Raw genomic sequence first — 10889 nt, 5'->3', positions numbered from 1 at the left:
GTTGTTGTTGATGATGGTGGTGGTGGAGAACCGCAGAAAATGATGGGAGCATTCCGAAGAACAAGAGAAAAAGAACGGACAAACAAACGAGCAGCAGCAGCAGTATGAAGAAAGAAATGATGGATTCAATATTGGAAACTCATTCACTAAAAAAAAAAATACTCAAAACGAAAAGGAACTGCTTTTTCAATGCAACACATGCAAACGTTTGTTTTAGCTTGTGTGGTTCTCTCTTTCAAAGAGAAACGATGACATTCATAGACGATAGTACATGATTATCCTTATTTTCTATCGGATATCTTTTTTCCAGATCTTTGTTATTTAGTTATATACCAGAACAACAAAAAAAAAGGTGAAAGAATTATCTTACACACCTTATCATGTCATTGATATATTAAAAACGAAAGAATAATTATAGGGTAGAAAACGTCAAACAAACAGAAAAAAAATGTAGAAAATTCGTAAAACATTAAACCGGCAATTCAATGTGAATCCAACTAACCAACAACAACAACAACAACAGCAGAAGCAGAAAAAAAATATTCAATCAAGCCGGTTAAACATGATAAAATGTGTGAAGATTTTTTTTTTGTTATAGTTTTTTTTGATGATGATGATGATGATGATAAATAAATAAATGAAAAAAAATTATGAACAAATCAAGATGAATGAAATTCAATTCTGAATGCCAAATCATTGTGTGATAATGGGAATATTACAGGTTGACAGGTATTATCATCATCACCATTGTAAAATTATGACTTTTTTATATTTTATTTGATTCAATAAAAATCTTTGGTTGATGGCACATTATTATCATCATTTTGATAATGGATATGGCGGCAAAATGGATGGCTATTATTAAATTATGAATTAGATTTCCAACAACAACAACAACAGCGAAAAAACAAATCAAACTTCAATGAACGGAAACAATAAACAAAATAACAAATGATAAAATCCTCTACGAAAACAAAAACTATGATAAAAAAAAGAAATTCCAAAAAGAAAAATAATATGGATTTGACTTGAAAGGATCAAATTTTTTTACACAAATCACCACACCTTGTTGATAGTGATCCAATCCTGGATTGAATACTATGAATGGCAAGACCATTTAGGGACAACTTTGCAAATCAAGTCAAATTAATTTAAAGTTGTTGTTGTTTTTTTCCGTTGGCCTGATATGATGCTAAACTTGTTTCGCATTTTGTTTTTCGTGCTGTTACTATAGCGAAAAAAAATAACTGTACAAAATCAATGTGTAATACAATATATAGGATTATTTTAGTAAAATCGATTAACATTGATTACAAAATAATCATTGATCATGTTTATGATCATTATTAAACACCAAAGAGTAATTAAAAATTTCAAAATCAAGATCAATGATATATGAACAAAACTGCTTTCGGCAACAGTGACAGCATCCAAAAATAACTATATATTATTCCTGTATGAATCGAATATAGAACCGGATTTCGATCAACCAATCAATCAATCGAATGTATCAAATTTCAAAGATATGATATCAATATCAAGATCAAGCCAATTCTGTAATAATGAAAACGAAAAGAGAGAGAGAGAAAAAAAACAAGAAAATTACAGAAATTCATTTCGCCAACGCAAGGTCAGTTGTATTTTATTTTTCAAAAAAAAATATCGTCAAACAAACCAACGTTTATCGAAAATATATTCAAAGAAAAATTCTGGTCATTATCAAAATTATTTTTAATAATAACTTCACGTGACTCACGAAATATCATTCGACACACACAAACACGCATCCAACGTTTATATTTACATTCACGAAACATTATCAAAACAATTGACAATGTTGTTGTTGTTGTTGTTCAGAAAAAACAAAAATGTAAATTAAGAAAATAAACATGGATACAAACAAACAATCAATTCATTTTGAATAAATGGATAATAATAATTGAATTTAAGTAACAGCAACAAATTGACAGGATTGGTCAATGAAAATGATGGAAATCAAATATATAAAAAAAACACCTGCTGCTTATTTTTTTTTTTATTAATCAAAAACATCCAGCGCATCTCATCTTCAATTTGATAAACTGTTTAATTTTTTGGTCTTCTTCTTTTTTTTGGATTCGAAAAAATGATGAACAAATGAATAACTGTTTTAGAATTATATTTATGAATTACTGAAATAAAATTTTAGTAAAAGCATCATCATTCATCAGCATCTCAATCGGGCTATATACCAGTATGGAATCTCTATATACACAATTGATGATGCGGACATGAGCGAAAAAAAACTAATGCCTAGTGGTTTCCTTTTATTTTTCCTTCTTTTTATTTTTATTTTGCACACATCGTAACCTACTAACCCTGTTGGTTAGTTTAACATATATTCTCTATGTGTGATCGATGTCGGTCGATTGAAATATTATTTTGGAACGTTTAGAATGATGATAAACAAAATATAAGATTTTTCATTGATAAATTAAAGCATACGCGGAACACACACACACACACAAACACAAATGCATTCATATTTTTGTTTTCATTGATTTAATTTGTGAATTTTTCAGAATTCAGAATTCATTTTATTCTTACAAAATTCCTAGTGACTTTCAATATTTTATGCATGTTTTTGTTTATGGTACAAATCAGTGTATGTGTGTGTCGAAGGTTTCTGGAGCAGAAAGAATGAACAGATGAGTTTGGTGGCTAAAGGAAAAGAAAGAGATTTAAATAATTACCACAATCACCGCCAAAATTAATAATATCACTTAATGAATTAATTGCTCAATCTAAACACATTAAATGAATAATTTGTGTGCATTATCATCTTCTTTCAATTTATAAATATCATCAATCTGCCATAATCAAATATGTACAATGAACAATTGTTAACTTAATATTATCATCATCATCATTATCATCATTGAATGATTGATTGATTGAAATGTCGTTAAAGTTGATCAAACTTGGTCAACAATATTCAGATCCATCAAGGATAATCATCGTACCTGAACGAACAACATCATCGAATGGTCGTTATCATCATTCGAATAATCAACAACAACAACAACAACAATGGAATTTAGATTCAACACAACAAGGAACATCGAGCCGTTGTAGTAGTAGTAATAGTTTATTGTTTGGTAATGAAATCGGATATCCCGATGCAACTCGTTTAGATGATTTTCTTCGCAATGATTCTTTTCTACAGAATCTTAAAGTTCGTTTTTTAAATAAAAAAATCTATGTAAGTTTTTTTTGTTGATCAAAAGAATTACTTATAACATCTCTTTTTGATATGTATTTCATTTAGACATGCATTGAATCCACTGTGATAGCCATCAATCCATACGAATCACTGCCATTGTATTCGGCCGAAGTGATTGCTGCCTATGAACATCATAACATATTGTCACTGCCACCACACATGTAAGTTCCGATAAATTTTTTTAAATATTATCGATACAATCCCTATATAAATTCATCAATCAGGACCCTTAATGTTATTGGCATTTTATTCATTCAATACTTTGTCTTGTCAATTATTATGATGATGGAGGTAACCTGTTTTTTTTCTCTCTCTCTCTTCTCTCCAAACGACAAAAAATTCATACAACACATTTTTTCCCCAAAAATATTAAATAGCTATGCATTATGTGAGTTTGTTCTACACTGTCTCAAGGAACGTAACACCGATCAATGTATAATTTGTTCAGGTGGTAAGTTATTTTTTTTGTTTGTTTGACCGATCGCCATTCATGTCCATTCCATTCATTCAAATTCGATTTAATAAACATCTTTTTTTCTTTTACTCTTTTATTTTACTTGAATATAACGTTTTTTTTGTTCATCATCACTTTTTTTTTGTTGGCAATAGTATCCGGATCTGGAAAGACAGGTTCGTTGTTTTTCAGGTTTTCTTTTCTCTCAATTTTTATTCAATATATTTTATCCTTTCAATGTTCAATGTTCAATATAAACAGAATCATTCAAGTTTGCATTGAATTATTTCATCAATGGTTCAAGTGAACGTTGTGAATTAAATCAAATCAAAACCCGATTCAATTCGATTCCAATTGTTCTTGAAGGTTTGTATCAATAACATCAACGACATCTAATGGTTATAACATAAAACTTTTCCTGTCTGATTATGATTATGAATTTTTGAAATTTAGCATTCGGAAATGCCAACACCGAAAACAATATTAATTCGACTCGTTTGGTAAGTTTTGATTAAAATTTTGCATTTGATTTCATACAATTTTAATCTTTTTTGACAATATCCAGTTTTATACTCTTGAAGTTGATTTTGATTTTCTGGGCGATCCATTAGGTGGACAAATAGATGATTGTAAGTGATAAATTATTAGCCAATTGCTGATATATATTCTATGATCAATTTTTGATTTTTCTATTTTAAACGAAAGATTTTATCGAAAAAACTCGTGTTGCTAAACACGAAATCTATGGATACAATTTTCATATATTTTACCAGCTTATTGGAGGTGCTGGACCTAATCTATTAAGTAATAAAAAAATATTCCATTAATGTATTGAATTCAAATTCATTAATTTTAATTATTATTTAAAGAATATCTTAAATTAAAACGAAACATTGAAACTTATCATCTACTTAAAGATCGACCATCAGATCAATATGCTAACAATGGTCAACATCATGTTAATGAATTCCAAAAAACTAAGGTATGTTATAGTTATAGAATCAATGAACATTAGCCAAATCATTGTATTATTTTGATCAATAGTCGACATTACAATTGCTCGGATTCACTGCCAACGAAATTATCGAAATTTTACAAATATTAGCCTTCATATTGAAACTTGGAAATGTTCAATTTTTACGAAAAGCCAATATCGATAGTACGGAAGGTTGTACCATCTTTAATGATTATGGTATTTTTTTAAAATATAAAATGCATTTAGTTGAATAGAATTTATAATAATTGCAAATTTGATTTCTAGAAATTCATGAAATATGTGATATGTTTAATTTGGATTCGGCCATATTTCTTAAATCATTTACTCATAAAATGGTTAAAAATCAATCGGAAATGTTTATCACTGAATTATCGGCTAATTCAGCAACCAAAATACGAAATACTTTGTGTAAAGCTCTGTATTTTCGTTTGTTTACGTGGATCATTGAAAAAATTAATGAATCAATCAAGGTATTTTGATATTCACAACAGACAATAAATAACAACATTTTTTTTGATTACTTTTGACAGACTAAACCATCATTGAATCTAAGTCGAAATAATTTGTCCCTGTACGATTTTTTCGGTTTTGAAAATTATTATGTAAGTTTCAATTAACATTTGAAATTGTCATATGCTAATATGATTTTCATAAAAAAGATTAATTTTTTCGAACAACTACTGGCCAATTATTTGGATGAGAAAATTGTTCAAATTTTCATTGACACGAATTTTCGTCAAAAGCAAGAAGAATATTTGCGCGAAGATATTGGTTGGACGGAATTGAATCTTTCAACAAATGATCCAATCTGTCATTTCATTGATCGAGTAATTATTTTCATTACGTTTGTATAGATTTTTTTGGCTAATTTTTGAATTAATTCTTTTAGCCTCGAACAGGAATATTCTCCATATTGAATATAGCGTCATCAAAATCAATTTATTTTCGTGAAGAAATTTTCATGAAAGAATTGAATGAACAATGTGGTAAAGATTTGCATTACATACAGATCAATAATCCTGTTCATTTGGACAATGATGGTAATGGATATTTCCTTCACAGTCTTCCATATCGCCGTCGCGTTTCTACCGGTGACATTTCAGCTCAATCCGTTCCTCAACTTTGTTTTGGCATTCGTCATTTTAATGAAAATGTTTGTATTGGATAATTAGATGTTCGCTTGTAATAATTTGTTATATTTCCATACAGGCGGTGTATAGTATAAATGGTTTCATTGAAAAAAATGCCGAACATTTAAATAGGAATTGGTCACAATTTTTCTTCGAATCTAATCATCAAATGTTGCAAAAATTATTTCCCGAAGGTAACCCTTTAAAAAAATGCCTAAGAAAGCCAATCACTTTGGCAAATCAATTTTCCATTGCAATCGAATCAATGATTGCCAAACTACATAACAAAGAGATACATTATGTAATGTGCATTAAGCCGAATCGATTGAAGATGCCCAATATATTCGATGATGAATACGTTTATAAACAATTGTCAAGTCATTTCATTATCGAACATGGCGAATTTTTACGTCGTGGTTATGTTTATTGTGAAAAATATAGCCTATTCTTTAAACGTTTTCGAATTCTTTCTCGGTTGACATGGCCTTATTGGAAAGGTTCCGTTGTCAACGGCGTTTTCACCTTTATTCAACACAATAATTTCCTTAAAACTAGCCTAAACGATTTCAAATTTGGAAAGACAAAAGTTTTTATTAAACATTTAAAAACTGTAAGTTATTTTATTTTATTGTTGATTGGAAATTATGGTATTCATAATATTAACCAAAACAAACCAATAGTTTGTTGAACTCGAAGAACTTCGGATCATCAAGCTAGACGAAATAGCAGTGATCATACAGAAAAACGTAAGAAAATGGCTACAGATGAGAAAGTTTTGTCGCATGATTGTTAGCCAAATCAAAATATCCCGATGTTTCAGAAGATGGAAGGTATGGTACAGCAGATCAAAAAGATTGTCATTAAATTCTTATGTTTAAATTAGCGTCGACGTTATCTACTTTGGCTTTATCGACATTTGCCTTCACCATCACCAATCGATCATGGATGGCCTCCTGCACCACGGTCCATGCGACAAACATCTGAAATGCTTCGAAAATTGTACCACAAATGGAGGGTAAGAGATTGTAATAATGATATTTTGGACTTTAATTCATTAGAACAATGCCATTTCAGTGTCAACGGTATCGACGTTTTTTTGATCAAAACAATCGTAATAGAATGCGTGAAAAAGTTACAGCTATGATGTTGTTTAAGAATCGAAAGGCATCATATTTGAGTTCAGTTGCACATCCATTTCGTGGTGATTATATCCGTTTAAGACAAAATGTTAAATGGAAACGATTGTTACCAACATTAGGAGATGTATATGTTGTATTTGCCGATCTGGTCAGCAAAATAACTAAACGATGTGGAAAGGTATCTACTTAAAATATCTCATGATATTTGAAAAATAAACTATTTTCTTAATATTACATAGGAACAGTTCATTCATAAAGTGATGGTTATTACAACTACATCGTTTATCGTATTGGATGGCAAAACCATGCAAATCAATCAAAATGTTCAACTTAGTTCGATATACAAGATATCAACCAGTCCGTATATGGATAATATACTTGTCATACACATCCTAACGGTAAGAAAACAAATCGCGCCACATTTTAGGATTACATTTAACTTGTTGACAGAAAAAAAAATAAAAACATTGTTTTTAAAATTTTATCGACATTAGGATCAACAAGGTATCAATACTCGAGCATTGATATTAGAATCTGTACATCTAATCGAATTGATTACCAAACTATATTTGGTTATTCAAAATACATCAAGCAAAGGACCTATTATAGAAATATCACCCGAATTTCAGATCTACACTGGAAAGGAAACATTGGTCTTGGTATTTAAAAATCATAGTACAACACAATTGGTAACATCATCGTCGACACCATCTTCATCATCGCAAGTAAAAATTCATAGGAAATCAAATCGAATGGAAATTACAATCTAAAATGTAAAATTCGGTTAGCCAATTAAAATCAAGTGCCAATACCGGAATCTTTTCACCTTACAAACAGAATAGAATGAGACAAAACTTTTTTTGTTTTTTTTTGTTGTCGTTGTTGCTCAAAACTATACATAAACAAATAAATAAAATAATCACTGCTCATCACTTAATGGAAAATATATTTAAGATTTTTTGAGAATTGAAAAAAAATTTGTTCAAATTGAAATAATGAAAAAAAAAATTTAATGTCAATTGTTATTGGCCTGTCGTTATTAAATATTTTTTTTTCTTTGTTGAAATCAATTATTACATTACACAATTTGAAAACAAAAAAAACAATTTGAAAATAGCGAAAAAAAAATTATCTTAAATTAAGCTAATACTAGATTTATACAGTTGATGGTCATGATGTTGTGATAGTAGTTTTTGCAGGCCGATTCTATGGTATGATTTCTTTTTGTCCATCAATCTGTGTCCACAGCATAATTCGTTCATGGTTTATTCGAATTTAAGTAGAAAACATGCTTTCTTGAATCATCAAGACGATGGAGACCAAATAATGATACACCAAAACCTGTGATGGTCAGAATTATGGCCGATGGAATGAATACGCGATTTGATGATTTTTTGGTCTATTAGAAAATTGGAAAAAATTTTTATTATAAAAGCTTTTTGAAACAATTTATTTTATCTTACTTGTGTAGCAATCGACGCTCGAAAAGCAACGTTGCCGGCTCGATTAAGAATCATTTGGATGGAGTTTATTATTCGATGGTTTCTATTTGATTCGTGAAAAAAAATTTAGAAAACCTATGAAAACAAATGCTCAAACGAAACGATTTTTTCACTAATTCAAAAAAAAAGAGAAAAAATCGATGTCGATCAAGAATGCCGACTTTCGCACTAAAAAGCTATGTGATTGAAATGGCTAAACGAACAAAAATCTTTTTATATCACGAAAAAAATTAAGAAAAAAGAAAAAATGTTGTTTTTCATTTTTTTTCAACGCTCAATAAAATGTGATGATTGTACTATTTTTATGCATTAAAAAAATATTTTTAACGCACGCGTGCATATTTCTCTCTATTCACATTCACACAAATAAACAACATTTCTACCGAATTAAATGAATGCAATGTAAAAAAAAACAAGAAAAGATATTGCTCATCGACAAATAAAAATGATTGATATTTCAAAGGTCAAGATGACAGATGAAAAGATTCACATATGATTGAAATGTTTGTCGAATGAAATTCATTATTTATATATTCAAATAAATTATGAAATATTGCACACATACCAATTTTTTTTCTTGAGTATAAAGTTTATAGTCCCTTTTGTTTTAAAGATTTTAAATTAAACATCTAACCAGTTTGATCCGAATTTTCGAATACTTTGTATTTTCCAAAATTGACATTAAAGTCACTTCCGTAAAAAAATATGCGATGTTTTTTTCTAAAAGTCCGAGTAAAGTTCGGGAAAGGACAAATGTTTACATTGTTTATGAACAAAGTCGAATCACATGCATGCAAGAATTTTATTCGAATCTTTATTTGAAAATAAATAGCAATATTATTGGAAATTCTTGAAAAAAAATTCATTTAGTCAGACAAATGGTATGGAAACTTTTTATCTCGTCAAAAATCATGGATAACTGTGATAAATTCATTCAAAATTTCATCTTTTCAAATACATTATGACCATCGGATTCTATCCGGAATTCAACCGACCGGTTCGATTCATTTAGGCAATTATTTCGGTGCCATAAAACAATGGGTCGATCTTCAAGAACCTCAACTATTACCCCCTTTGATTGATCTGGGAAGACAAACAGATAATGATAGTATCGAATATAAGCCAAAATATCTGCCACCGATATTCCAGATTGTCGATTTACATTCTTTAACAACGTCAAACAATCCAGATAAATTGCGCGAAAACGTACTTGAAATTACGGCAGTACTGATTGGATGCGGCATCGATCATAATCGCTGTTTACTTTTCAAACAATCTTCTATTCCCTATCATGGATATCTTTGTTGGATCCTTACGACGTTGACTACCTTGCCTCAACTATATCGTTTTCCACAATTCAAAGTTAGTCACAGAATAAAATTCATGATTTTTATTCAATAATCATTTAAATTTTATTTAGGAGAAAAGTGCCAGTTTCAAAGATCCACCAACAGGCCTTTTTCTTTATCCAGTGTTACAAACGGCTGACATTTTATTGTACAAGGGAACACACATACCAGTCGGTGATGATCAATTGGCCCATATCAATTTGACAAAACATTTAAGCGCCAAATTCAACAATACATTTAAAAGAAAAGTTTTTCCAATTCCAACGGAACTTGTATCAAAAAGTGGTGCTGGGAGAATCAAGAGTTTACGAGCGCCTGAACAAAAAATGTCCAAATCAGAGGCGGACAATAAATCTCGCATTGAATTAACCGATACTTCGGACGAAATTGTTAGAAAAATACGCAAAGCTGTTACAGATATGAAATCCGAAATAACATATGATCCTGAAAATCGACCTGGTGTTGCTAACCTTGTACAGATTTATTCTTTGATTAGTGATATGACTATCGAACAGGTTTGTCACCATTTCGATGGCAAATCAACATTTGAATTCAAAGTTGAACTTGGTGATCGATTAGCTGAATATTTGCGGCCAATAAGAATGCGAATTATTGATTGCCGAAATAATCGTGATTATCTAGAAACGGTGCTCAAAGATGGCAGTTTAAATGCCATTAAAATAGCAGAAAAAACCATTAACGAAGTAAAACAAACAGTCGGATTAAATTTTTCCTCATAAAAACTATCAAATATATTCATGAATTAAAGTTCAGAAAACTTCAGCTTAAAACCTATACTGATTTGATGATTATTGGTTACGTATGTACCAATAATATATCGAAAACGGATATCGCCTAATATTAACTATGTCGACGATTTCTTTCGTGGAATTTTGTTGATTGATAGTAAAACATATCTAAAAACAAAGGAAATGACATTGATTTATGCATGAAAATGTCTGTTACATTGAAAATTTTCAAAATGACTACTTATAAGTGTAAGGTTGTTCGATACAACAATCATCGTATATCGTACATTTGGTGCTGTATTGAAAC

The 10889-nt window shown here is 29.8% G+C and overlaps 2 protein-coding genes across 2 annotated transcripts; both read left to right on the top strand.

Moving 5' to 3' along the window:
- Nucleotides 1-2213: 2213 nt before the first annotated feature.
- Nucleotides 2214-7967, top strand: LOC113799480 (unconventional myosin-Ia-like). The gene is made up of 20 exons (XM_075820648.1): nt 2214-3241; nt 3308-3423; nt 3640-3713; nt 3872-3892; nt 3978-4082; nt 4170-4216; nt 4282-4345; nt 4422-4520; nt 4586-4698; nt 4761-4908; nt 4978-5183; nt 5244-5315; nt 5373-5540; nt 5603-5866; nt 5923-6453; nt 6524-6673; nt 6727-6858; nt 6918-7160; nt 7222-7380; nt 7477-7967. Exons 1-20 carry the CDS (start codon nt 2939-2941, stop codon nt 7750-7752), a joined length of 3291 nt encoding a protein of 1096 aa, XP_075676763.1. The 5' UTR covers nt 2214-2938; the 3' UTR covers nt 7753-7967.
- Nucleotides 7968-9271: 1304 nt separating this feature from the next.
- On the top strand, nt 9272-10616 carry TrpRS-m (Tryptophanyl-tRNA synthetase, mitochondrial). Its single transcript, XM_075820602.1, has 3 exons — nt 9272-9277; nt 9355-9846; nt 9905-10616. The coding sequence occupies exons 1-3, from the start codon at nt 9272-9274 to the stop codon at nt 10571-10573; spliced, it is 1167 nt and encodes a 388-aa protein (XP_075676717.1). The 3' UTR covers nt 10574-10616.
- Nucleotides 10617-10889: the final 273 nt, after the last annotated feature.

This window comes from Dermatophagoides pteronyssinus, unplaced genomic scaffold (genome assembly GCF_027571235.1).
Source record: "Dermatophagoides pteronyssinus isolate colony J.1.1.1.1 unplaced genomic scaffold, Derpt_VIB-CSIC_2022.12 sq0007, whole genome shotgun sequence".
NCBI classification, from domain to species: domain Eukaryota; kingdom Metazoa; phylum Arthropoda; class Arachnida; order Sarcoptiformes; family Pyroglyphidae; genus Dermatophagoides; species Dermatophagoides pteronyssinus.
The sequence above is the reverse complement of the archived record's forward strand: the minus strand, read 5'-3'. Positions and strand labels throughout refer to the sequence as shown.

Excerpts from the sequence above, each read along its gene's own strand:
- LOC113799480 (XM_075820648.1), top strand. The coding sequence starts at position 2,939 with ATGTCGTTAAAGTTGATCAAACTTGGTCAACAATATTCAGATCCATCA. Across the intron at positions 4,083-4,169 it reads GATTCCAATTGTTCTTGAAG|CATTCGGAAATGCCAACACC; the intron begins GTTTGTATCAAT and ends TTTGAAATTTAG. Across the intron at positions 5,541-5,602 it reads TCTGTCATTTCATTGATCGA|CCTCGAACAGGAATATTCTC; the intron begins GTAATTATTTTC and ends TAATTCTTTTAG.
- TrpRS-m (XM_075820602.1), top strand. Across the intron at positions 9,847-9,904 it reads ATCGTTTTCCACAATTCAAA|GAGAAAAGTGCCAGTTTCAA; the intron begins GTTAGTCACAGA and ends AATTTTATTTAG.